Source organism: Nelusetta ayraudi, unplaced genomic scaffold (genome assembly GCF_046127955.1).
Source record: "Nelusetta ayraudi isolate G7.1 ecotype Tasmania unplaced genomic scaffold, CSIRO-AGI_Nayr_v1 ptg000026l, whole genome shotgun sequence".
NCBI lineage: Eukaryota > Metazoa > Chordata > Actinopteri > Tetraodontiformes > Monacanthidae > Nelusetta > Nelusetta ayraudi.
This window is the reverse complement of record NW_027466076.1, coordinates 8,645,001-8,672,476: the sequence shown is the minus strand read 5'-3', so window position 1 is coordinate 8,672,476 and position 27,476 is coordinate 8,645,001. Positions and strand designations below refer to the sequence as shown.

The window sequence follows — 27,476 nt, the reverse complement described above, 5'->3', positions numbered from 1 at the left end:
GTTGCACTTTACTTCACAAACAGTGAATAAAGGAGTCGGATAAGGATGAAGTTGATACATTTAATCTGAAAATAAGACGTTTTGTTTGTACTGAGAACAGCGGGTGAATTGAACTGGAAATGATGTAAGCACACACGCAAAAAAAAAAAAAAATGTACAAAAAATATATATATATTAGTATCTGTCACATTGACCAATACACATGGTTCTCAGATTACAAGCTGACATCAAGACGGACTAAATTGCTGAAACGGAATAAATGATAAACTAAATCCCAAACAGCTTTGTCAAGATTGTACAAGGTCTCTCTATCACTGTCTTTTTCCGTAAGCCATTAAACAAATAATAGCAGTGCATCTCTAAACACTTAAGGACCAACCATTGGTTACATGAAGACAGCAGCAACATCATACGGTAAAACATGTTCACACAGGGTTTTGGATGGAAGGAATTATAGCGAGATCTTGTGTTTAACACGATGCACGAAGCATCGGTGCGCATCCTTATATTATTATATTGCATAAGGTTTTTTTTTTTTGTTTGTTTTTCTTTGTCAAGTAGTAACACAACGACTTCCACCGAGGGCAGGACAAATGGCTTTCAGAGGTCACCAAACACTACCCGAAGCGGAGAAGTTCCACCCAACTCAAAGAGGAATGTTTCTAAAGAGCGTAAAGGGTCGGCGGACAGGCTGAAAACCTGCACTGACACATGGGTGATGGGTACAGGACAGTCTGTGTTGGGGTGATGTCCCCATCAAAACATATCCTAACATCAATTTGGAGCTGAAAGCAAACATGAATGACGAGGAGTGAGCTGTTCTTCGTGGAGGATAAACTTCAGTGCAGAACTATTAAAGGTTTTTAAATCATCTGATGAACATTTCACACAAAGAAGTTCCAACAAAATACAAAACAAACACCACAGGAAACACCTGTGATGCAGATATGACTGTGGATATTTTATAGCATTGGTATGTTTCATTTTTCTAAATACCTCTATTCTCCTACTGACTATGGTTCTGGTTAAATACTGATTGGTTCTTGATCTAACAAACAATTCCAGCCAGTGTTCAATCAAATAAAATTAAAAAAATACTGGCCGACGATAAAACTGCAATGCATGCTTTTAATCTCCAGCGTTGAATTTATAATCTCTGTTCGAAACTTTGATGATAGGCATTAAAAAACAAAACAAAACAATGAAGCATTGGGATCCGTAAAGTGCATATAAGTGGACGACAGCATCGACACAAAATGAAAATTGCAACAGCTGCTTCTGACAAACGACAAAAATATGGCTTCCTTTGTGATTTCCTCTAGTGTGAATAATTGATAAGTGACAGCATCGAGAGTGAGAGTAAAACCTGCAAGTGATTCAGCGCATATCGAACCATCAGGATCTGACGGGCCAACGTTGAACTGCCGTCTAATACAAAAACAAGTATATCAGGTGGACCACCAGCCCACTTTTTTGATTATCCAGCATCTTATTGTTATATTCTTTTTTAATACATACAAACTCATACTGACAGCAGATTGCATATCTGTAGTGGAGCGATTTGAGTTTGACTAGGAGAAGACAACAGTTTGCCAATTCGTGCTTGTTTGTGTGCCTGAATGAATCAACTTGTAACACTGTGACTTTGACAGACACTGGCATGTGCAGTCCTGGAAGACTTGCAAACACTGTTTGAGCAAAAATGGAGACACAGTCAATGCATTTCTACCCCAAAATGTACCAATTGTAAATGTGTCAAGATTTTATAGTGCCACCTTGAGGTAATAACTGTAACTGTTTTGTAAGCGACGGGCCTCGACTGTAGTCTAAATAACACAAAATGACGCAACGTTTGATCATAAAAAAAAAAATTAAAAAGTGTTTGCAGCCTATTTGCTTCGACCCTCGACTACCCACCAAGGGCGTCTAATAGCCACGGATTGTTCATGACACACGAGTGTAACGATGACCTACTTTAAAGCTCAGGCGCACGTTATAAAATCTAACGACTCAGAGCGAAGTGAACACAAGCAGAACACGAGGTTTCAAAGTGCCATATTGTTGGGCGATGCGTCGACCGCCTTATTGGAATCAGCCCGGAGGCCGTTTACATTGCTTTTCGTGAAGACGTGTCTGTGACGTGACAGCGGAGAGGTCCAGTGGAGGGCCTTCAGTACGGGATTTGGTTCTGGTAATACTGCAGCATGTCGTACGTCTTGCTCCTGTTAGGGATGAGTCAATTGCAGTGTCAAGGACAATGTGTTATCTGACAGGACAAGGTTCAGCTCAGGACGTGCTGGGGATTTTTTTTTCTTACCTGCTGCTGAGGAAGCAGCTTTGTATGATTTTGATCATGAACGCCGCCGCCTCCTTCTCGCTCATTTGAGGATTAAATCTGCCCCTGAAAGTAAATCAGTAAGATTAGCAATCGATGCCTGGGAAACATTTAGTCCGACTGTGTATCAAACTCCTCAAGCTGTGGGATATGGTCTTACACATAGTAAGCCGCACCATATATTATGAAGGAAATGAATGTGTGTATTTTTTTTCTTGGAGGTAACAGAGATTAAAATGATAATTTTGCCTTTGGCAGAGTCCAGGATGGAGGTGATCAAGGCCGCGTACACACTGCAGGTGAATCTGATTCAAATCAGATTCCTTCTCAAATCCCATTTTCAAGGCTTCTGTCCACACTGTTTTTAGCATCTGTCTAAATGCGATTTGAAACTACCTCCCGAAGGCAGTTTTTAAATCCGTTTTGCAAAAATCGGATTTCAAGTGATTTGTCACTGTTCAGACTACAAAAGAGCCATCCGGTGTCAATCTGCATGGGCTAAAAATCTGATTTTGGCTTGCAGTTTGAACACGCCCAAAGAATGAGTGTCAGAGGGACAGTGTAGTGTTAGATGTTTTTGATATGAAGCCAGAGATGCCAAACTGTGGATGTTGGAAAGCGTATCCACAAGTCACAGACTTACTTGAGGAGTTTAATGGTTTGTCCTCGAAAGCACGGCAGCCCAGTGTCCAACATGAGCGTGACCAGGGAAACCACCGCGTCCATGTAGGGTCTTTGAGTCAGGAAAAAAGAGCAACAATTATGAGTGATTTTCAAAATTAGACAAAGTCCTCCACAAACTGTCGCTGCCTTGTAGTCTCTTACCGTACAGCCAGATATCCTCTGACGCACATCTCCATGAACCACTTGAAGGGCGTAGCCTCCATCTTCCCACCCATGATCATCACCATCTCGTCGGTCAGCTTGATGTCAGGTTCCCAGCCCAGGTTTCCGCCAGGAGAGCTCTCAAACATGAAGCCAAAGTCTGGAGGGAAAAGAAAAACAAGGCAAACCGATTACACAATCTGCCACCAGCACAGCAGGCTTTCATTGCCACAGGGGGTCGGGAGGTCATGTTGACCAATACCTGCCACTGAATCTAGACCGGGACAAAGTACTGAGTCCATATAGGTCTATATGTGAACCGTACCGATGTGGATGAGGTGCCCCTTGCTGTCCAGCATGATGTTTCCGTTGTGTCTGTCTTTGATTTGCAGCAGGAAGAGCAGAAGGCTGTAGGAGGCCATGCTGCGGATGAAGTTGTAACGAGCCTGTGGAGCAGAGGGAAGACAACAAACATAAAGCAAATAAATAAATATTCCCGCAATTTCTACAAAACTGATGAGTGAAAATCTGCTCACCTTCTGGAAGGCGAGGGTGGATTCATCTCCATACTGATTCCGGAAGTAGTCGTACATCCCAAAATCTGTCTGCCGGCCGAGCTGGTCTCTGGACTTGCAGTCTGGGATGCACTCAATCACGCCGCACTGAGGAAAGGAAACATCAGTTGATGTATATTTGATTAGTGTTAATGTCCTGCAGCCAGTGCTGAAAGTGGTAGGAAGAATGTGATGGCAATAATGTAGAATAAAAAACCCAACACTCACCCCTGGTGCGGTGGCCACAACTCTGTAGGGAAACACGAAGAGGTCGAGGCCGACCAGCTGGAAGATATTCTTGAAGAGGCCGATGATCTGCAGGGCGAGCATGTCCTGCAGGAACGTGGGACAGTTCAGGATAACAATCGAGCTCGTCCCCTACGTGCCCCCCTTCCTCCACCTCCCCCACAGAGGGCTCCCACCGCCACCGCGCCTGCACGGCGTCCGTACCTGTCGGCAGTCGTCGCCCACTTTAAAGATGGCCGCCTGCCAGCAGACCTTGCGGGAGCCGTCGGCGTTCTCCTCGCCGTCCTCCAGGGAGTCGGTGGGGCAGCGGAGGCCCTCTCTCTCCAGCTCGCTCACCCCGCAGCGCTTGACCTTGAACTTGGCCAGATACGGTGCCTTGGCGGCGCTGCGGCCACGGGAAAGCAGTCAGGTTGAAAATAATTACGGGGGCAGGAAGAGCAGCACCCAGAGCCAAGTTGTTTATTTAAGTCTATGCAAGTCAGTTAAGAGTTCACATGACCCCAATTTGTGTGTTTTAATTTACTTTCCAGAGTTTTATTGAGTAGTATGTCAAAGTGTATTTATTATCTTCTGATCATAAACAATGAAATACAATTTTAAAAAGTAAGTATATAAATAAGAAAATAGTATATAAATAAGAAAATAACCTCTGCATGGGTGTTCCTGACTTGTAGTCAATGTCCAACACGATGGCTTCAGGGTTACTTGGCAGATAACAACCTAGAATCAAAAACATCACGTCATATGGAATTCATTTTAGCTTATTTCAACTCTTTAAACGTCTGTGATTGGATCCCTGCGGTACCTGGTTGGACTTTAATATCGGACAGAGCTTTAAGACACGCCCTTTTTCTCTCCTCTCCTTTCGGAACCGGCCTGAGAGACAAAAAGTAACATTAGATGCTAGGAACTAAAACAATGACCCTGCCCGTGCAACCCCTTGCAAAAAACATTTGGATAGATAGCTGACAGGTAGGTGAGTGTGGTGAACTAACTTGATAATTGCAGACACGTTGGTGATCTTGTTGAAGAAGTCAAACTCTCGCTGGTAGAAGTCTTTGGCAGGACCCGACAGAGAACCCGTGATCTCCTCCACCATCTGCTCCAGCAGCTCCCCGATGTCGGCTGCAGACATCAAAGTGTTTTCACCGGGGTTTAATTCATTTATTTTAGGGCTGTCAGTCGATTAAAGTTTTTAATCGCGATTAATCGCATTAGTGTCCTGAGTTAACTTGCGATTAATCACAAAGTGCAATTTTTTTATCCTGCTCTATATGTAACTTAATCACAGAATTCTATTTTGAAAATTGCTTTTATTTTGAAAATTAACAGGATTCTGCTGTGTTTCTTTGAGTGACTTCCTGTCTAACTTGCCACAGATTACTCAAGTTTTGTGCACAAAATAGACCAGATGCTGAAACGATTGCTGCTTATTAACGCGTTATTCACATGTTATTAATGTGTTATTAATGCGTTATTCACACATTATTAACACATTATTAACACATTAACTTCGACAGTACTAATTTATTTATTTACTTAACTGGAACTTTCCTGTTTTTTTCCTACCATTTTGCAATCAGAGTTCCTGTCAAACCAATACTCACGGTCTTTGTGGTGTCCCTCCTCATCCACGAAGATGTTGGTCTTCATGTTCCAGATGAACTGGTGGGCGAGAAGCTGCGAGGTCTGGGCCGCCCACAGGATGTACTCTCTCACATAGCCCATCTGAGCAGAGGACAGGGTCAGAGTTCATTCACACTGCTGACAATTCCACTGTTGTTTTAACCCATTTGAAACACCATCAATGCCACGTTGGTCAAAACGCATTCACCTTATCATAACGCAAAGCCTGGACAATCTGGGGAATATAGAACAGGATGGCGTCCTAAGGGGACAAAAAGGAAATGCTTTGAAATGCTTTTCTCTCAACTACAGGTACTTTTAGAGTGCTACCCCCTTCAGCTGAGCCCCCGGACAATCAGCGAGAGCGTCTCCTACCGGAGGAAAGGAGCGCAGCACTTTGACCCCGTACTGTGCTGTGAGAGGATGAGGAGGGTACATGCTGCTGAAGTAGGAGAGGCCGGTGGGCGGGTCTGCCGGAGCCCAACACAGGATGTGGCTCAGCTCCGGAGAGTCTGCGTCGATGGTGTGCCACGTCACCAAGAACTGGGGAGGCAAATGGACCAATCAATAACGTTCAATAGTGCTTTCTATGGCAAAGTCTCGGGGGTTGGGGGGGGGGGGGTTGCAAATCATTGCAAAATGTACGCAGCTTTGAAAAATGTTAAACGGTTTGTGTTCAATTACCTTGACAGCCTCAGGAACATCACTGACAGCTCCTGGGTCCAGTCGCACCAGCCGGGTCACTTCGGCAACTATTGCGTCATTCTTGAACCTGAGAGGAAAGAGGTGAAAGTCCAATCACTGAACGATTTTGTAGAGAAATGCTGGATTTTGGCTCTCAAAATTTATCCAGCCATGTTTCCTCGACCGGCTACCTTGCAGGCAGCTGCATGGCCAGGTAGGGCGCGATGCCCCAGGCCAGGTTCACGTTGTCCTTCCACTGTTTCTCCGTCAGGCTGATGTATTTGGACCTCCAGTTGGCGATGCTGGTTTCCACCGACTGCTCGGTAGAGATGGCCAGCTCCTGAGTGGACAGCGGGTTGTACCACGTGGTCAGGCGTTCAATCTCGCTGGCCTGGTGAGAGAGAGGGGGACGGAGCAAAATCAAGTACCCCGTGTGCGCAAACAAAAGGCCAGAGTGGAATAAATCCTCACCAGCAAGGCCAGTAACAGAGTCCTGCGCTTCATGTAGTATTTGTGAAGCTGTGTCCCTCTGTTGCTCTTCTTGGATGTACCTGGAATACAAAGAGGCACAGACAGGAAGCGAATCATTTATTGAATTTAGGTTTTCCATTTCTCGTCTTATGTTTGCCTATCTTGTAACATGCAAAAAAATGAGAAGAGGTATGTTAATGTATTAGAGGTCTGGCCATTATGGTAACAATGGGAACTAAATGTCAAATTATACTGTTTTAAAGGCACAATCTGTACAGTTTAGCAGCGTTTAATGGTAAGAAAGCAAACTGCAAACATTACTAATGCTACTGCCTGTTTTCTATAATCAAAAAAACACCACTTTTAGTGACCTCATTTAACTAAAAATAATTTATAAAGTAAAATGAATGTAGTTTAGTCCTCTTTGGTCGTCGGTGCTGACAAGTAACATTTTTCTATGCCAGGTACCTGATTTCTTGGAGGTGGTAGACATGCCGCTGGAGAGCGGGTAGGTGTTGATCCACCCCTGGCCGCTCTGCTGGGACCGAGAGCTGGAGTCCATGTTGCTCCTGAGGTCTGCGGCATTCATCACCGACAGACTGTTCAGGGACGGGTCCTGATTATCTGTTCACATGGGAACAGGTTCAGCATACAGCAGGGCGCAAATTTGTAAAAAAAAATTAAAAAAATAAAAAAATAAAAAGAAGCAAAAGAGCGCAAGCTCATATTTCCATATGAGTGTGAAAACAACAAAGCAAGTTTTTTTTTGTTTTCTTTTTGCAAACATCAACAATGTGGTTGGCGATGAGGCAGCGTTTGCAGAGCGAGATGAGCTGATTTTGATAATCGGCATCTGTTTGATGGTCATGCGTTGGAAAGCAGGGACACCCTGATGAGTTTTAGTGTTGGTAGAAGCTACCTTGAACCACTGATCCTGGTTAAGATAATGCATGCGCTTGGTAATGCATGAGGATGATTATAATGATCTGGGATCAGCGGTGAAGAGGTCGCCTGTATCACAAGCGATTTGATGTGTATGATATGGAAGCGCATTGCTGCCCCCCTAGGAAAAAAACAGGGCTTAGTATCACGTCATACCATGAAACTATCATGTTTATAAAATAGTCACGAAATGTCGTGACAGTTTGATGTCATAACGTGAAAATCATCACGTACAAACGTCAAAACTATCACGTTAATCTGTGATAGTTTCACATTTTTACGTAAAAAAATTGTCACGAAATATCGTGATTATTTGCATATTATTCTGTAAAAACGTGAAACTATCGCGTTATTTAATTTTTTTTACTGAGCCCTGTTTTCTTTCTAGGGTGGCAGCAATGCGTTTCAGTAGTATGAGACTGGAAACATGTCTTTTTTTTTCTTTTTTTTTTCCATCGGCGATGAAGGGGACAGGGTGGAAGAAAAAACTTTGAATTGCAGTTTCTTCTTTTTCATTCCATGTTGATCGAGGAGAGGGGGCGGACAGGCGGGCTGACATGATGAATAATCATGCATGTTGACGCAACTGGCAAAGTTGCACTCGTCCTCACAGCTGCTGAACATCAAGTACCGACAAAAAAGAAAAAAGGTGGACAGTTGAAGAAGGCGGAACAAATACTAAAATCTTGGACAACGAGAAAGTGAAAAAGAATGAAGTGTAGAAAAAATGAGGGGACTAAAAGCGTTGAAGGGGGGAAAAAAAGGAGGAAATACTCGAGACATTTTCTCAGGGCCTATTGGCAGCAGCAAGGTGAGGACGAGCGGCAAATTTGACAGGCGTTCATAAAACCCCCGGCTCCACCACTTTAGGCTTACTTAAGATAGAAATCGGAGAAGTGCTGGACACGATAAGCGATCCGAATATCCCGGCAGATAGGGTGCTCGGGGGCGGAGTGGTACCAAGCTCACCGGGTGGGACCAGGTGGCACGCTGCCAGATACTTCTTGTCTGACAGGATGCTGGCGTAGAAGCGGATCATGATGCTGATGTCCTCGCGGAGGTGCTTGTCGCCCTGAGTGGGGAACTTTGGCGTCACGCTGGCGGGAGGGAGGCGAGTTAGATGCATTTTTTTTTGTGTGAGATGATTTTAATGTGCGGGAAAAAAAAAACTGAAATTGCAATGAGATTAGATTTAATCTGAGGCTCTGTTTTTGAATGGGATATTATTGATTTTATTGGCTGCCTCCTTCAGTTATCTGCTATTATTAAGCATCATCATTTTAGAGTGATCAAGCTGATTAGAGGGGTAAAAGTAAAGCCTTTGTCATCTTAAAAAAAAAAAGAAAATACTGCCTTGGGCACAGGAGGCTCTAAACATCAAGATAATGTCAGGATGCTAGCATGCCTGAACAGACCGTGCTTGTATATGAATTACTGGGTTGGATAACAGGCTTGAATATGGCTATCAATGCATTATAAACTACCTGACAGCAATAGAAAAGCAGCCCTAATTGAATGTGGGTACCTGAAGTAATCAAAAGCAGTGGAGTAGATCTTCTCTCTGAGCACGTTTCGCACAGTTGCATTAGTGAGGACGTCGGAGTGGAGAAAGGCCAGTCCAAGAGTGAGCAACCTGAATCCAAATCAAAACTCGCTGAAGTGACGTTCACCACCACCACCACCGCCACCAATTTCTACTTAGTTTGACATATAATACTGCGCGTTATCTCAAGTCTTTGTTCGTTCACCTGAAACGAGGTCCAATGGCGGCCACGTGGCGGTTCAGGCTGCTCTGGGCCCCGCCCACGTTGAGGGACAGCGAGCGCTGCAGCAGACTGCCGAAGATCTCCACCTGATCCGCGCTGGAGTACTTTGCGATCTCGAACCTCTGGACCAGGAACTGGAGCAGGAGAGAGGCGTGACAGAAGAAAAGGGTGAGGTCAAAGTCAAATGGCGAACGAGACGCCGTTTGACGGAGCTGCGCGCTCGCCGCCCGACCTCGATCCAAATTTGGTGCGGCGTGATATCCGGAGGGCACGGGATCGGCTGGCTCTCCTCCGAGGCGGCCAGAGGATCGGCCTCCACCTGGGTGTCCGAGAACAGGCCCATCTTCAGCTCCACGGTCATCTGCCACGCTCCGGCCATCTCGCGCATGAACTGGACAACAGTCAGGAAATCGATGGCACGGTCACTTTGGCGGAGGAAAAGATCAAAATCCCCATGTCTGGCGCGGAGCAGACGAGCAGGCGGGGCCGGTAGACAGACAGACAGACAGTAGGACAAACAGACAGGCGGGCAGACACAGAAGGACAGAAAGACAGACAGGATAGACAGACAGACAGTAGGACATGCAGACAGACAGTAGGACAGACAGACAGTTAGACAAACAGTAGGACAGATAGAAAGGCAGGCAGACAGACAGACAGTAGAACAGACAGGACAGACAGTAAGACAGACAGTAGGACATGCAGACAGACAGTAGGACAGATAGACAGACAATAGGACATGCAGACAGACAGTAGGACAGATAGACAGTTAGACAGACAAACAGTAGGACAGACAGACAGACAAGCAGACAGATAGTAGGACAGACAAACACAAGCAGACAGACAGACCGACAGACAAGCAGGCAGGCAGGCAGGCAGGCAGGCAGGCAGACAGATAGTAGGACAGACAGTAGGACAGATAGACAGTGGTAGTGACGCAGCTATAGGCCTGCATCTAGCGAGCAGCAGCAGCAGCAGGAGGCCTAGACGGCTCTCAAAGTGTCTCATAAAATTTTCTTTGAAACTGACGTACAGGCACTTCCACTCCACCCCGAGCTGCCAGCAGCCACTCCCAGCAAGCGATGGCCGTCTCCATGCCGTGAGCCGTGAACATCTTGAGAGGAGACCAGCAGAGGTGGTGCAGCAGCTGAGGATCGCACTCTGGAGGAGGAGGAAAGAAAAAAATAATGAATAAAAAAGGAGCAGCCATGTGTTTAGAGCCCAATCTGGCAACACGCGCGTGTTTGCGGCAGAGACGGACGTAGAAGAGCGGCGCCACCTTTGCTGCTGATGAGCAACGCGGCGAGCTTGAACATGGCTTCGGTGAAGGCCTCGGGCTGCGCCGACTCCAGAGCCTCTCCCATCTGCTTGACCATCAGCCGGCCCAGATCGGACTGACCTCGCACCGCCTGGGCGAAGTGGATCATACCCGAAACCTACCGACCAAGACACCAAGATAGAGTTTGAAAGGTGAAGATCAAAAGAGAGGGGAAAAAAAACTGCAACCCAATATCTTTTCATCAAACATTTGGTCGTTCAACGTCCGCCATTTCAGAATCAAAATCGTATATTTGTGAACAAAAGAGACGGAGAAAGTGATCGTTTGCCATATTTTACAGACACAGGATTTAAAAACTGCCAATATTTGAAGGTTTTACCTCTCCGGCGTATCGATTCCTCAGATTGAGGGAAGCCATGAAGTTGGAGTAGTCCTTCTTCACGCAGGCGGGCCGCTCAGTCAGCTGGGTGGACTGCAAGCCAAAGCCATATGATTATCAGCTCATGGAAAATACAGAGGTGTCGCCGCGTAACGGCGGAAATTCAAACATTAGCAAGCGTCCGTTATCTGAATGTTCCCGACAGATTTACTCAGACTTGACGCGACGCCGACTGAGGGCGCCGCAACAGTCGGGCCAAATTTGTCAGATGGCACGAGGAAAGTGTGTTTATGTGAATGTGTTGTTTTGTTTTTTTTTTGTTCTTAAACAGGAAGTGTTGCATTCCTTAGAATATATTGCCACTGAACTTTTAATTCTCCACCAGCTCTTGTGCAGATGATTCTGCCCAAAATTCTTTCTAACTAAAATTTTTTTTTACCAGTGACCACGGTTGTTGGGATTACTCCATAAAAGTAATCCAACTACTAATTACTTCTTTAAAAGGTAATGTAATGCCTTATTTAACTACTTTGTTTCGTAAGTCATAAATTACTCATTACTAATTACTTAAGTTAAAAAAATATATAAATTAACAGTTGAGAATTTCTTGTTTCCTGCGCATAACGCACAACAAACCACAATATTTTTGATTTAGACGACATGAACTCAAAACAATGTTTGTATTTCCAGCTGTCAAACCCAATCGCTGTTTTTTGCCTTTGCCGCCGCCATGCTTGTTTTGGTGCGTCGTCGCATATCAGTGACGTTGCATGCACGGCTGCATCATCGATCTGCGAAATTGTTGTTTTCGGTTGGTTGTCTAAATTTCAGACCTTTGGTGGACGACGAGACATTTTTAGCTTGCAATATCTTTCAGAAAAGTAATGGAATCGTTACTGGATAAAGTAATTATGATACAATGACCAATTCTGCCACAGTAATCCCATTGCATTACTCTGTCACTAAAAAAAAGTAGTTTAATTACAGTGATGGATTACTTGGTAATAGATTACTCGCCAACACTTCCAGTGACTGAGATCTTATGTTAATAGGTCAGCTTGTAGAACTTTTATGAAGCACTCTGGCGGTGCAGTGACTGACTCACCCCGAGCGTGGTGCTCTGCCTGTTGTAACCGGCAAAATGCAGGATGCTCTCTGTGGCCATGGCGAGGCCTGTGTGCTGGGACAGACCCGACACCCAGTTCTGGTGTTTGTTCAGATACTCCTGAAACGGTACACAAACAGTGAAGTTAGCAACAAAACAAAAAGAGAGAGAGAGACACGGTCCCTGGATAAACATAAAGCGGTATGCGGCACCTGCAGGTGTGACTTGGTCACAGAAGGCGCCCACTTCATGGCTTCTTTCAGAATCTCCCCGCAGCGGGCCGCAAAATCCTTCACGATGCTCTGCAATTGAAAAGACAGCATTGGTAGGTCTGTTTATTTAAAACTGGTCCTCTAATGAACATAATGTCAAGGAAATGTTGATGCGTCACCTCTCGTGCTTCGTACGTGTCCGGGACGGTGATTCTGTACGGCGTGTCCGGGATGTCGTAGAAAGGTTGGTCCTTGTGGATGTCCTGCAGTTGCCAAACACAAACGTTAGAAATGATGTAAATTTGCTGTGTGTTTTATAGAAGACGACTGGAAATTAGCGTCAAACTGAAGCGAATGGCAATTGTTACTGACCGCGCTGAGCGAGAGAGACAGCGTCTGCAGGATGTCCAGCATGGTCCTCAGCACGCGGCCGCTCCACAACAAGTGAGGGAAACTAAGAAGAAGAACACAAAGTGCCTCCGGTCACTGCTGGCCATGAGGCTGAAAACTTAAGTCGGTGACGTGCTCTGACGAGAACGGGGAACTCACGTTTCGGCCAGACCAGACAGGTATTTGTCCGCCACTCTGCGGATCCTCTTGTGGATGTGGTTGAAGTTGACCAGGAGAAACTGAGCATGGCGCTCTAGTTCCTCCTCGTGGGCTTTAGTTTTTTGCTGAAAATGTCAAATAATAATAAAAAAAGTTAACCTGTACTTTTCATCTAAAGCCTACAGATCTATTTATTAGTACTTTAGCTATTAAGAAGTTAAAAAGTAAGCCTTTTTTTTTTAATTAGACACCATTATAACCCAAGTATTCTTCAGTTATGCTATTTTCTCTAGAATGCATTTGTCAGTGGTTTTTAGTTTCTGTTAACAGATCCCTGCATTGAAGAGAAAAACTTACTTTTTCAGCCATCATTTGCAGGAAGACCTCAAAAACCTTGTCGCCGACGGCAATGACGCACTGCATCATGCCTGAAACGGACACATTGTGTATTAGTGCACGTCGACACCGGCGAGGATGCCGAGATTTGTTCTCCACTTCTCACCCGACTTGTCCTTCTGTATCGCTCTGTCCTCAAAGTAGCGAAACATGACCTGGAAGCGGTCCGAGTCCAGGGAATGCAGGACTCTAAACGGACGGCGAGAAAATAATACAATAACACAATTAAAGGTGCAACATTATGACGCTGTGAATGGAGCTTCTTCCCTTGCGTACCTCATGTATTCCAGCCTGTAGACGGACAGCAGGTACGTGGACATGGCGAAGTCCAGCTTGTTGATGAGAGCGGCCACCTCGGGAGGAGGATCCAGCAGGTTGATGATGGTGCTGCGCAGGTCGTTGAGCTCGGCCTGAAACCCAGAGAGCGGACGAGTCAGCCCGTGGACACTCCCGATAGGTGAGCGGGCGTAGGAGCTCGCTGCCCCGTACCGGCGTGACGGTGTCGTTCTTCAGCGCGGAGTTGTACTGCAGCTCTGAGCGAAGGGGCTCCCCGCTTGGAAAGGTGAGCAGCGGAGATTTGGTTGCGATCTCGCACACTCCCTCGTACCACTCCTCTGGCCACAGACCTGGGAAAGAACCAAGTGACAGAAGAGTTGGGCTGCGTCCCAAATACCGCGCTTTCATACAGTAGCTAGCTGCACTAATTTGGACAAGACCGGTTGGTCCTTTAGTATTAATATTAAAATACTAATAATAGTATCATTTGTATTTTGACATGTTTTAACACTCACACGCAAACACACAGTACAAAACAATAACAACAGCAATAAGCAGCATTGATCTAGCACTCACTATGTAATATACTACATATATATATAAATATATATGAATATAAATATATTATATGTGTATATATATATATATATATTTTATGTATATATACATACATACACACACAAACACGTACATATATACATATATCTGTGTATACATATATACACGCACATATATATACGTAATTATACTAATTATACTATACTTATATATACATACATATATTAATGTATACATTCATATGTATGCACACATATGTATATATATATATATATATATATTTTTTTTTTTAACAAATTCTCTCTGCAGCTCTGTTGTGGAGATGTGACTTAGCCAACCTGAGCCCTCCACTGCGAATCCCATGACGACAGAATAGAGCCAAAAGTCTCTGAAAAGCTTCTGCAGACGCGGCTTTGCCTCTTTAATGGCCGGCAACCTCTTAGTCAGCTAAATAGGAAGAGAGAGAGAGAGAGAGAGAGAGAGAAAACATTGGTCTCAGCAGTTATACATAAACCATGGTCAATCACTTAAAGAGCTTCACTTGTCACATGTGTGTGTTGTTTTTAATGCTAAAGGCCAAATAGACACTTGGACTGATTGCTGGTTGTGATCCAAAGCGCTCCGCATTGGTATTAAAAAGGTTATAAAAGCTGAAAAAGTTTAAAGAAGGACAGAACACTTACAACTGCAATTACTGGGATCAGGACCCCGAGGTTTCCAGCACTGCTTGATGCCTGCAGAGACAGTAATGGAAAATAGTCTTGAGTGTGAGGGATGATAAAAAAGAAAAATCCATTAGGGGGCCTCCTAAATGACCTTCCCGCAAACAGCGCCGTTCAAGTCGAGAATGTTTTAAGCTGGGCAGAACAGCAGAACAGGACGGTGCTCTTGCCAAACACGACCACAATGTGCTCCTTCATCTCGGCACCAAACAAAATACACAGCAAGCAGGCGGCCTCAAGTGGACGCTGAATGCGATTATCTGAATTTTTTCTCTCCTGTGTGACCATTATGCGCATTACGCGACCAACACTGTTGCCACTCACACACGCACACACCTTAAGAGTCGGGCCTTTGTCCGAGGCTCTCTCGCTGGCTCGCTTCCCTTCCAGGCCCAGCTGAACGAAAAGCTCCAGCAGGTTGACCAGCAGCTCGTCCACCATCTGCTCCGCCTGAAGGTTGGCAGCGATGTTGCCCAGGGCGTTTATCACAGCCAAAGAACAGTGTCTGCGCGCACCGTATGGAACAAACGTTGCGACAATCAGTGAGTACTACTGAGAAAGAGTGTCACTTTCTCCGAATGCATTGGTCCAGGAAACAAAGAAGTCACTTCACACCTGTAGCCGTGGTCCTTGTAGTCCTTGGTGGAGTAGACCATGGAGCTGGCTTTGACGCTGATCTGCTGGAACAAGTTCCACACCTCCTGGTAGATGTATTGCTGAGGAGGCAACGGAGGAAAAGGTTTTTGATGTAAGCAAAATGAATCGCGATTATGACATAGACAATTAAGGTACCTAGCGATTCCCACCCCTTTAAGCAACGTCCCCCAAAAAAGAAACGACAAACAGAACGGAACGGAACCTACGTTGCCTGTGATGACCATGCAGCCGAGCTGGTCTATGATGAGCACGTCCAGCTGGGAGGGGGGCTGGCAGAACTTCTGCTGCAGGATCTGCAGGATGGGCTCCATGACCCTGGGCGTGTCTCGCAAGGCCACGGCAATGTGACCCAGCGCCCTGATGGTGTGGTCCGGGATCAGGTGAGCGTCCCTGGGGGCGGGGGAGGAGAGAGGGAAGGAGGAGGAAACGGTCACACATAACATGATGCCACTGATGACAAACACCAACTCACGCCGACTCACTTGTCGTTCTCCTGATAGATGTAGAGGCGGTTGGACAAACTGGCGAGGAAGGCCTCCACGATCACATTGTCCATGGTCAGGCCGGCTTTCAGGCACCTGAGGGGAGAGAGGAAAAGTGTGAGGGACTCTGGGGATGATGCCACGTGTGCTGTGTAAGGCTGCGTTCAGACTGCAGGCGAATCTGATTCCAATCCGATTTCTTCTCAAGTCCGATTTTTTTTTAGGGCTGACTGTCCACTCTGTTTTTAGCAAGTGTCCAAATGGGATCTGATCTCTGTTGGAGCTGTTCACACTGATTTGAAAGTAGTTCCCTAAGGTGGTTTCAATGCGTTTTGCAAAAATGGGATTTCATGTGATTCGTGACTGTTCAGACTGCAAAAGAGCCATCCGGGTTCAATCTGGATGGGCTAAAAATCAGATTTTGGCTGGCAGTCTGAACGCGGCTTAAGTGTGCATGTTCACAAGTGTTCGTGTGAATCCACCTGCAGATGTTATCGATGGATATGTCCCGCAGCTGCTCGTACATGGAGGGCTGGCTCTTCTTGCTGGAGTGGGTGCTGATGGTGGACTGCGAGTGCTCGTTGGTCACGTGGATTTTTATCTCGCTGCCACCTTGAGAGGACATCGCACAGGATTGTAAACTAAAAACACCGGTGAAAATACTGGGTAGTGTTAGGGAGCTGCCGGCCGATTGTTGCTACCTGGGGTGTACTGGCTGTGGTATTTGTAAAGCTTGACCAACACGGGGGAGGGCACCACCAGGAAGTCCCTGAGGGACATGGTGACGGAGTGGGCAACCACGGGGAAGCGCTCGCACAGACGACCCAGGCCCTGGAGAAGAAAGGAGATCAGTTTTACAAAGCAATAAAAAGTGAAACAGGAGGGGTGTTTTTTACAGCAGCTGCCCAGTATCGCTGTCCTGGACCTCAGGGCTGAAGGACGACCGGAGACACGTCAATGTGCTTTAGATTGGGGATTATTTTTAGAGTCAATGAAGTAGAATGAAGACTTTTGTCATCCACAGAGGAAAATTTTAAAGAGTTCACCCTCTCACATTGCAGGTAATATTAAGAACCGATGTAACATAGATAGATAGATAGATAGATAGATAGATAGATAGATAGATAGATAGATAGATAGATTGACAGACACACAGACAGACAGACAAGACACACATACAGACAGACAGACAGACAAGACGGAGTGATAGATAAGACACTTGGACAGACAGACAGATAGATAGACAGATAAATAGAGAGCCAGATAGATAGACAGATAAATAGATAGAGAGACAGACAGACAGACAAAACAGACAGACACTGTCAAAACCGTAACAAGATCTCTTCTAATTTTATGCTCTTGTTTGCCATTAATATTTAGATCAGCAGACTATTTTCCTGCAGCCTTTATTTAACTAGGTCAGTCCCGTTGAGATTTCTATAAAAATCACACAAAACAGACACAACAGTTCAGCTTGCACGACAGCCTGTAGAAAAATAGAACTGTCAAAATATTGCCCTTAAACAAGTGATTTGCGTCTGGCTCGTAGGTTTTCGCCCCCAGCTGAGCCGTCACCTGTAAGCAGCAGATGAGCAGCGGCATGTGGGCGATGATGACCTTGCTGGACGTCTTGGACTGCAGCTTCTCAGACAGTTTGGTGCAGAGGTTCTCAGCCCCTGGTGGAAAAAGACGAGGGGAGAAAAGTGTCACGGAGGGCGAGGGGGCGATGCAAGCGACGACCGACGGCGAAGTGGCTCCTCACCCTGCTCCTCGGTCACGGCCCACACCATGATGTCCACGCAGGCGGCGTTGGCCTGGCAGCGCAGCTTGAGCGGGCTGAGCTCGCTCTGCAGGTACTCCACGTCGTGCAGGATCCTCTGCAGCTCCGACTGGCTGCTGCTGAACTGCTCCAGCACAAAGTCGTGAACCTCCTTCACGTAGTCCGTCTGCAGCTCTGGGAAACACATCGGGGTTGAGTGTTTGTGATTGTTCTATAAGACGATTGCTGAATCATGGGGTTATCAAAAATTATGTAAGAACAGTAAGGCAAAAGCACTGATGAAATACCTTTTAGGTTGTAGAGTGTGTCTCGCAGCATTTTAAATATAGCCACGTAGAGAGGATCACTGAAGGTTTTGTAGTAGAGGTGGAGACCAGGAGTCGACTGCAGAGAGAAAACAGAAGAAATATCAGCATCAGCAAATGTGCAGGCAATTATTACTCTAGGTGGAAGGAGAAGCTTCCCCCTGGCTTTAAGATGTGGCTCAATGACCTTCTGCACCGTTTGGTATCAGAGAGGATTCGCTATTCTAGCAGAGGATGTGTTCAAAAATGTCATACTACGTGGAAACCTTTCTTAAACTATATAGAGGAATTAGATATCACTGATACTGGTGGTTTATGTGACTGTATTCAGTATATTTTGAAACTCATAAGGACCATTATTGATTGATTGTCTTGTTTTAACTATCATTATTTTATTTATTTACTTATTTATTTTTTATATATATTATTTTTATATACTATCACTCTTATATATTTGTATGCATATATATTTATATTTGTAGTTGTGATCTAGCTTATTTAATGGCACAGTAATACTGTTGCAGGGACTGGGCTCTGTTGGAGCAAGGGGGGTTATGATGTTTATACTTTTAATATTTCTGTTCAATTTTGCCTCTGAATTAATGTACTTTGTACACTATCTCTCTGTGTAGAAAAATCAATTAAAAAAAAGCAGCAAAAAATATATATACAACAGAAACTAGAACGTGGTCGTTTGAGGGTCGTACCTCCAGAAGTTCAGCCAACGAATCATCCAGCGACTTTAAAAACGACTCCGACACAAACTCTTCGACCTGTTTGAGAGACATAAGCGGACAAGGTTGATCCTTTCAAAGCCACCTTGTGGAATTTTTGCATTCTTTTCGTCTAAGTGGTATTTCTTCCGCCGCTGACCATGTGCAGGAGCTGCCTGAGCATGTCCAGGGGGACGAGAAAATCTCCGCAGCTGCTTCCCGTGAAGAGCGGCGAGACGGAGAAGCTGGAGCTGATGGTTGAGAAGTAGTACTTGGGGTCCACGGCGCTGCCGTCGGGCAGGTACGACCCTGAGGAGAGAGGCGGAGAGGGACGGGGGTTATTTTTGCAGGCCGCACCATCAGAGGGGTCACGGGAGACCCCCAGAGCGCTGCAGAGTGCAGGCACTGACCTTCGAAGTACTGAGCAGACGTATCGGCGGGCGAGCTCGGGGTGAGGCAGGCTCTCTCCGGACTGGCCTGACGACACATTACATAATAAAAACACGTAAACAACTCAGAGGTAGTGCTGGGCGATCTTGGATAAAAATAAAATCCTCATTTTTTTTCTCTGAATACTTGATTTTCGGTTTCCATTCTTTTGGTAAAACTACAAAAGACAATGGAATAAATTACTTCAAATATTTATTAACCTTTATATTTAAAGAACAATAGCAAAAGAAAAATCCCAATTGGGAATGAAGTGCAACTGAAAGATACTGTAAATCCTTTTTAATTATAGTTTTCCTATGTTTCTATTTATAGTAAAAATAGAAAGAAAGGGAATGAAGCCCTTTGGGCTCCTTGCACTGTTTAAATTGTGCTAAATAAATAAATGCAAAATACAATTACAAATAACAAAACTTCACTTGAAAATGAGCACACACTTCACAAAGAAAGATGAAGTTCCCTTATTTGGGAATAAAGTGAAAACTTAACCAAACACAAATGATCGCACTACTCTGGCTTTAAACACGTGAGCTTTCGCTTTTCGATCGGCTCTACCTGCTGCGAAACGCTGGACAGGGAGGAGCCTTTGCGCCGCAGGGTGTCTCCCTGGCACACGGTGAGCAGAGAGCTCGGCAGGATGGAGCGGAAGTCGTTGAAGGAGCGGCGGTGCGCCGTGTCGGTGTCGTCCGCGGCGGGCACCGTGGGCGCCGCCGGTCGCGGGAACAGCTTGGACAGCAGCGGCTCGTCGGTGTTGCTGTATCGTCCGAACGCCCGGCCCACGCCCAGCAGGGTGGGCACGGTGTACCTGCACAGGTAGTCTGAGGAGATGGAGGAGGTTTGGCGGGTGGGGAAAGTTGAAACTCCAGAACGCGGTGCGAAAACAATTTCAGAGAGAGAGGGTGGCGGCCTTGTGTTGGTACCTTTGTCGTGGGCCTCTGGACTCTTGCAAATGTCCTGCAGGACCTGCATGATGTCCATGATCGCCTCCAGGATCTGACAAAGATGGTTGGAGACTGTAACTCAACCGGAGAATATTCAAAGTTCCCATGTGACGCCTATTTGAGGATCACTCAAACTTTTCACTCCGAACTGGAGAGAGGTAGCCTTGAGCGATTCATTATCCCAAAATACTCTTCAGATCTTTTGTTTGGAGAAATTGGTATTTTGCCTAATCAGTCAGAGCGTTAGCATAACGTGTCCTTTTGCACACTGCTGCAGTTGGGGATCAAAAACCCACAACTCATTTTTCTGCGCTAAAGCTGCTCGTGACCAACCGTAGTGTGAGTCGCCAAACACAGAGAGTAATAATCCCAAAGAAAACAAGCAACGCTTTTGTGAACACATATTAAACCTGCAGAGCAGCACGGCGGCAACATTCAGGGTTCCGCTCAAGCCTTTAGTGAATATCTACATTTTTCACAGCTTAATTTAATTAAAACAACAACTGCTGCGCTTCAGATGAAATATGCAGTGTTGCACTTTCACTAGCACTGCAAAAAAGACACACACACTTGAATTAAGATGGCAGAACTCACCTGGCCCCGTAAGCTCTCATCGTTCTGGGCGACGTCCGACAGCAGCGTCACCAGAGCAAAGGTGAAGTTCTCTGCAACAGGAAGAGTCTCTGCAAGACAGGAAGGCCGGCAAATGTTTAAAAAGGAAACATCCTGAAGTAAAACACTGGTTCCATTTAATCGTATAATCATGTTATTACTCTGGAGTAAAGGCTGAGTACCTCTTCCTTTGCGCTCGGAGCTTTCTTCAATCCACTGAACTTTAGGAAGCCCCTTCAGGAGGCCGAGCAGGTACGGGACAATGACATTTTTGTGCTGCGGGGCGAAGAATTTCACATCGCGTTATCTCAGGTTTCCAAAGCAACGTCGGGGGGGGGGGTTAGGTAACACGACTGTTCTGCTCAAGGCAAGAGCGTCGGGGAGGATGGCAGGGCACGGGATTCAAAATGCTCACCTGCAGATTGGACTCGACTAGGAAGATCCCCAGCGCGATGACGGCGTCCCTCCTCCTCTCGTCCAGCTGGTAGACTCCCCGGAAGTCCACGGGACACATGCATTGTAGCTTCTGGACCTGTGCGCAGTGACGACAGCACCAGCGGTCAGACACCTACCGCCGCTCACAGGCTGAACTGTGACCATTAGCTGATTGAAGAGACCTGCAGAAGCACGCAGTTCTCTCAGCCCCCGGGGCTTTGACTAATGCATCGTTCATCTGCGGTTCCATTAGCAGTAATGATTTTGTTAGCATGAATGGGCTCAAAGAATCAGGCCAAATTTGTCTTTGGAATGAATCCACTATGGTCAAACATAGAATAGATCAAAAACTATATTGATAGTAATGTTGCTGTATTGAGAATAATGAACGAGAAAAAAATTTAAACAGGCAACAGTCATGTAATTCAAGGTAATGTGTACAAAAAACCTTGTGGAAAAAATATGACGTATGTCTCAAACTAGTTATTATTAAGAAGTAGAGCTGTGCGAATAATCAATTTTTTTAAATTGAAATTGGACGATGTTTAAAAAAAAAAAATTCCAGGCTGCGTGCCTCTATTTTACAAAATGTGAAGGTTTTGCACTGCATTCATCCATCGCTACTCAAGATGATAGAAAAACCTTTTATTTTGAAAGTGACATTTGGTGAAAGACAGTTAAGGTCGTCACTTGATCCACAGGGGGATTCACTTGGGTTTGGGTTCTCTTCATTCCCAAATAACGGAACTTCTTCATCTTTGTTCATGAAGAACCTGTTCATTTTCAAGTGACGTTTGCTGAAAGTGAGGTTCTCACTTCATTAATCCCAAGGGATTCACCTGTGTTTGGTCAACAAGACTGTAAATGTTGTCATTTTACTAAACCCAAGGAGGATTTACAGTATCTTTCAGTTGCACTTCATTCCCAATAGGGAAATTTGTTAGCTATTTTTCTTTAAAAAAAAATAAAATAAAGATAAAATATTTGAAATAATTTATTCTATAGTCTTTTGTAGTTTTACCCCAAAAATTTAAATCAAAAATCCAGTTTTCAGAGAAATAAAAAATCTGGATTCTATTTTCGCCCAACACTATTAAGCAAAGTAAAAGACCATAACAACGTACGAGGAAGAGAGAGTAGTACTTGCTGCATTTATGATATGGCCATACACATCAGTAATAATTATTAGAGTTGTGAGGTTTTATTTTGTAGGAACAATGCTGCACAGTGGGTGGTTTCTAAAGACTTTTCTTAGAAGATTATGCAGCAAGAAAAAAAAAAAGAGCCTAATAGTTGCTGTTAGAAGGCCGATCCTTTCCATCCCTTCCCACTGCAGGGAACACCATGGTAACACTGTGTCTGCAAGACATTCTCTTGCAGTGAGAGCTGACACACTGCTCTGCTCTGTGAATTGCTGCTGCCACAGCTCTTCCACAACAGGATACACTTCCAACTCCGGCCACGGCCAACATTTCCCCCTGTTAGAAGCGGCTTGTGTAAATTGGCTGATCGGTTCAAAAGCATTTTTTTTTTTTTCCTCCCCCCCGAAGCCGCTTTCAAGTCTTTGTTAATCCCGGGCCACAAATCTCAACCTCCTGAAGGGGAAAAACAATCAGCTGCATTTTTCTGGCAGGTTATGATGCAGCAGGAAAACAACTTGACTTGAAAACAATCTAATAACGCTTCCTTTACGTTCAACTGTACGTTTACAACTGTACAGTCTGAATCAACCAGAGTATCTTGCGCTTTTGCTTGTTGTTTTTTTTTCAGTCACTTCGAAGAGAAATGCAACACTAGTTTAATAAATACACCGAAACGCTGCTTTGAACTTGTAGGATGGTAGTAACCATTCTTTACAGTTACGGTTGTTATCATAAATGAGCATGGAACTTTGGCATTGAACATGACAGCCCGTTGATATTTATAAACAGAAAACAACATTGAAAATATGAAAATATTCCTCCGTCATTTTTGGCACGATGGAAGAAAAATAACATTAATAGGTGACAAGTCACGCGTCCTGCACGTGCAATAACACGGCCGTTGGAAAAATAAAATGAACTAATTTACCTTTTAAAAAAAATGAACTAACAAAAGAATAAAACGTGCATGTGTAAACAGTTGGCCCACTGTGTTTCGTGTTTCCCCACAGGGAGATTAAGCACAGGTTCAAAACAGCTAACGTTAGCCAGCAGCACGCATTAAGGACTTTTAACTTTCACCCCGTTCAATGACAAAAACGATTGCGAAGCTAACAGCAACGCGGTCCGGTGAATAAATGTCTCGTCTTCTGAATCGTATAAAAGCATAGGGCAACGATTCTGAGGCGAAGTTACGCGGTGGCATTTCAACGCCCAATACTTTGACAGGTATTAGCCTGATCCCGCTGTTAGCCGTCACCGCGGACAACGTTACCTTGTCAATGGGCGCCTGCGGGTGAGCAGCCAAGGATCGAGCCAAAGACAGGACGGTGTTGAAGTAAAATCCTCTGCTTCCCCCTCCATTTAGTGACATGTTTGCGGAAGCCTTATTGCTGCGCTGCTGACATCTTTCATTTATCCCGAGGAGGAAAGCGGAGAGGGGGGAAAAAAGTCCGCACTGACAACTACGGCGAGCGCGACGTCCAAAAAGCGCAAAGGCAAGGTCATAATAAGAAAAACGCAAATTAAAAATGAAATGAAACAGCAGTCCTTTTAACTAGTCTCATTCGATGTTTATTTGTGAGCATACACTGATAATTAATTCCACTTAAGGCACAATTTGATTTCACCTACTGCTAGTAAGTCGTGTGTTTATATAACAACTGCAGAGACATTTTACCAGCTACATCACAAGAGGTCTACATGTAAGGACCATCAGGCTGAAGGAAATCGCTCAGAGTAAACATGGGTTGGACAATCAATTCTTTCACATGTAAACATGCCAGGCTCACATACGTCACCCTAAACCACCACATTTGTTTAATTCATACATATCAGTGTAGAGGAGAAGCAGTTGGCACATTGGGTCACCAGCTGGCGTCAAAAGAGAAGGCAACAAATGTGACTCGATTAGAAAACAAAGCCGACAATCTGAATAACTGTCCCCTGCTTATCTGAAGACACTCCTCCCTCACGGAATGAGATGGGAAGGCACTGTCAACGGCAACCCATACCTGTGCATTTAAGGCAGCTTAAATAAAACATGTCGAGCTACAAAAGAAATTCAGAGTAGTGAGGATGTCTTGTACCTCTCAAGATGCCTCGCAAGCAGACATCGCAGGAGACAATGCGGCGTGCACAGCTGAGCATAACACTTTGACTCACTCTGTAGTGACTAAAAGACGTACAACATTCAATCATTTGTAATCTCAAAAGATCTCAAAATGAATTATAAAATACTGAGGCACTTTCATAAAACATTAGTCCATTAAGTTATCAGGTTCATAGCCTACATGATTCAGGAAACTATACATGTCCTACCGTCCTACAGTGCTTGACAAAGTACAATAAGGCATTTCAGTTGTTAATGTACGTGTAGCTTCAGGAAAATGACATTGGAGCATCAAATTGTTTCACCACAAACTGGAGAAAATAACGGATTTGCTACCTCTAAATAAAAATATGCATAAAACCATCAATCACTTAATATAAAAGGCTTTTAAAACGTATGCTTTGCGGTATATTCTCTCATTTCAAGTATCATTTCTTTTTCGACTGCCCCTTAAATCACATTATGCTGAGCTGGGTGCTGGGAGGAGGGGGATTCTAGGATTAATTACATACGGCATTAATTAAAAAACTGCTTTCACATATTTTGTAAGACACATTTCCCACCTGACCTAAAAACCTGTTCACATTTTTTCGCCCCCTATAGCTCTAAAATATCCTCCATTTGAGAAATACGGAATAAGCGGAAGTCTGATCTCTGCGACCGGAAGCTTCCCATACAGGGAATGTTCTCCGGAAAAACATGCGTGTTACAAAATGAAATTCATACACCTAGTGATCTCTCTATCTGCGTTCTCTGGAACTCACTCAGAGGTAGATATTAGAGGCTAAAAGCAGGATTGAAAGGTGACCAGTCGAGGGTCTCGGCCAGGTTAACATGGGGAGTCCTGCTTGTGCGGCGCCGAGGTGTTTCCCGCTTCAGTCGGTCTTCCACACCACGTTCAAGAGCTTCACCACTTCCTCGTAGATGATGAAGACTATGGCCACGTCCATACACACCCGGCCCAGCCGAGGAACGGTGCCCTTGTAGAACCTGGACGGGATTATTTGCATGTGAAAAAACACACCCAGTGGGTTAGATTATTGGAATGGCATCTTGACAGGTCTGGAAAAAAAAAAAATCAATCGGGCGGCTGCAGCTGATCCAGACACCAGGAAACTGGACCATATTATACCGGCCGCTAAATCGTTGCACTGGCTTCCTGTGAGTCAAAGAATAGATTTTTAAATCTTACTGCTGGTCTGCAAAGCACTGAATGGTCTTGGACCAAAATATATGCTTGATCCATTAGTTCCTGCTCAAACTGTCGGTGCCTTTAAATCAGGGCTGAAATTATGGTTCACTGCAGTGTTTCGTAGATTAAAATTCTACTAACTTGCTATATTATCTTTTATTGTCTTTTTTCCCATTTGATGTTATTTTATTGTATTTTATAACTGCTTTGCTGGATGTAATGTTTACGTAAAGCACTCTGAATTACCTCCTGTTGAATTGTGCTATACAAATAAACTTGACTTGACTTCTCCCAAGCCAGAAAAGGAAGCTAAATATATCTGCATCGACCCTCCACTGCTTCCTCTCTCTCTGGTGAACTAATTTCCCGTCCAAAATGTTCACATTAGTCCAACAAACAGTGTAAATCAACCACATTACATCCCATCTAAGGACTTACGCTGCTAGTCCTTCATGCTTCATGATCTTCGTTGCGCAGTCCATCGTGCTTTTGTACTTGTGAGCCTCAAGGCCCTGAGCGATAAAACACACACACACACACACACACACACACACACACACACACACACACACACACACACACACACACACACACACACACACACACACACACACACACACACACACACACACACACAGGTAAACTCTGCTGTCAAGGCTTTCGCTGTCAGACGGTAAATCGTGAACGATTCCACCGACCTGCATTCTGGTTTTGATGACATCTAAGGGAGTGTTTCCGAACACGCTAGCGGCGCCGGCAACGGCGCCGAACAAACCCGTCATCAGTGGGTTGATGGCCTTGTTGGGGTTGTCACCTGGGGGCGAAAAAATAAACAAGCAATATTATTGCAAGGAATACACCTTTAATAATTATAGTTTGCCATTGCCTTCATTATCCACACACACACACACACACACACACACACACACACACACACACCTTTGTACCAGTTCCTCAGGGATGTCATGACGTAGAAGCGGATGGCCTGGTTGGAGCCTTGTTTCAACACAGTGGCTGTGAGGCCTTGGTAAGTCCCTTTCAGCCCTGCACATACAGCAGACATGCATACATTAGTTCTATTTAAAAACACCTTTGGGTTTTACTTTCTTAATTTATCTATTAGGACTAATGGAAGGACAGACACTGTCTTTACAGACAGGTTGTGTCGATTCAAATGTGGACAGTAGATGGCAGTACAGAACATATAAAGAATTTCCTCACCTTGAGTTCTGATAATCTCCCGGACCCCGTGGTAAAATCCCCTGTACTTTGGGTTCGCAGATGTCTGATCATGGATGAATTTCACCTGAAATGTAGACATTGATTGACTGATTGGTTGATTTTAATGAGTGTCAAATTAAACATTACAGTAACATTTAACGTCAGAAATGAAAGGGGAAACCGTTCCAAACAAAGAAGGCATTTCGGCGAAGGCTTTTCTTTCTGGTGGAGGTGTGTTTGGTGTTAAAAATTAGAACGTTATGATGTCAAAATGTAATTTTAGGAAAATGCGGATGACATTTGACAATAAAGTCTAAAAAAAAAAAAAAATAGACAAAAATTTGATATGGCGATGGGGGATCCACAGTTGGGTTTTTATTAACAATAATTTCACCTTAAAATCAGTATAAATCTATTTCATGTCATTCCTGTTGTTTCTACCTTGACCGTCTCCATTGGACAGACCACAAACACGGCCTCCGCCACGCCAGCGCCGAGGCCACACAGGAATCCT

The 27,476-nt window shown here is 44.7% G+C and overlaps 2 protein-coding genes across 3 annotated transcripts in view; both read right to left on the bottom strand.

Moving 5' to 3' along the window:
* Positions 1–46: 46 nt before the first annotated feature.
* pi4kaa (phosphatidylinositol 4-kinase, catalytic, alpha a) lies at positions 47–23,903 on the bottom strand. 2 transcript variants are annotated; one of them, XM_076029620.1, is made up of 54 exons: positions 23,713–23,903; positions 21,278–21,394; positions 21,045–21,138; positions 20,845–20,933; positions 20,230–20,302; positions 19,865–20,127; positions 19,273–19,339; positions 19,023–19,171; positions 18,857–18,922; positions 18,132–18,228; positions 17,827–18,018; positions 17,640–17,740; positions 16,766–16,895; positions 16,547–16,676; positions 16,065–16,160; positions 15,789–15,972; positions 15,541–15,641; positions 15,262–15,430; positions 14,887–14,937; positions 14,542–14,650; positions 13,859–13,995; positions 13,646–13,779; positions 13,476–13,558; positions 13,331–13,401; positions 12,974–13,098; positions 12,797–12,878; positions 12,604–12,687; positions 12,425–12,514; positions 12,213–12,332; positions 11,108–11,200; positions 10,729–10,885; positions 10,483–10,610; positions 9,682–9,840; positions 9,432–9,583; positions 9,209–9,316; positions 8,560–8,780; positions 7,210–7,365; positions 6,742–6,821; positions 6,462–6,661; positions 6,271–6,358; positions 5,962–6,129; positions 5,795–5,848; positions 5,568–5,688; positions 4,956–5,085; positions 4,766–4,836; positions 4,608–4,680; positions 4,165–4,345; positions 3,943–4,047; positions 3,697–3,822; positions 3,486–3,606; positions 3,161–3,320; positions 2,979–3,068; positions 2,318–2,401; positions 47–2,222 (listed from the first exon to the last, which is right to left on the bottom strand). In XM_076029620.1, exons 1-54 carry the CDS (start codon positions 23,809–23,811, stop codon positions 2,171–2,173), a joined length of 6,381 nt encoding a protein of 2,126 aa, XP_075885735.1. In that variant the 5' UTR covers positions 23,812–23,903; the 3' UTR covers positions 47–2,170. The 2 variants fall into 2 exon arrangements, with proteins under 2 accessions (XP_075885735.1, XP_075885736.1); XM_076029621.1 differs by having other exon boundaries at positions 8,653–8,780.
* Positions 23,904–23,988: 85 nt separating this feature from the next.
* slc25a1b (slc25a1 solute carrier family 25 member 1b) overlaps positions 23,989–27,476 on the bottom strand; it is a 10,305-nt gene continuing 6,817 nt past the window's right edge. The window contains exons 4-9 of the mRNA XM_076029625.1: positions 27,404–27,476; positions 26,963–27,047; positions 26,681–26,785; positions 26,440–26,555; positions 26,180–26,253; positions 23,989–25,539 (exon numbers count right to left, since the gene is read on the bottom strand). The exon at positions 27,404–27,476 is cut by the window's right edge and continues 66 nt beyond it. Coding sequence (XP_075885740.1) covers positions 25,425–25,539; positions 26,180–26,253; positions 26,440–26,555; positions 26,681–26,785; positions 26,963–27,047; positions 27,404–27,476 — 568 coding nt within the window. The 3' untranslated portion in view covers positions 23,989–25,424. The remainder of the gene's footprint in view (positions 25,540–26,179; positions 26,254–26,439; positions 26,556–26,680; positions 26,786–26,962; positions 27,048–27,403) is intronic.

Bases quoted from the DNA above. Each gene is read 5' to 3' on its own strand.
- pi4kaa (XM_076029620.1), bottom strand. From the start codon at position 23,811: ATGTCACTAAATGGAGGGGGAAGCAGAGGATTTTACTTCAACACCGTC. The intron at 19,340-19,864 runs GTAGAGCCGATC...ATGTGTCGTCAG, and splicing joins TGTCCAGCGTTTCGCAGCAG to GCCAGTCCGGAGAGAGCCTG. The intron at 5,086-5,567 runs GTGAGTATTGGT...TGATGTCTGCAG, and splicing joins GGAGGGACACCACAAAGACC to CCGACATCGGGGAGCTGCTG.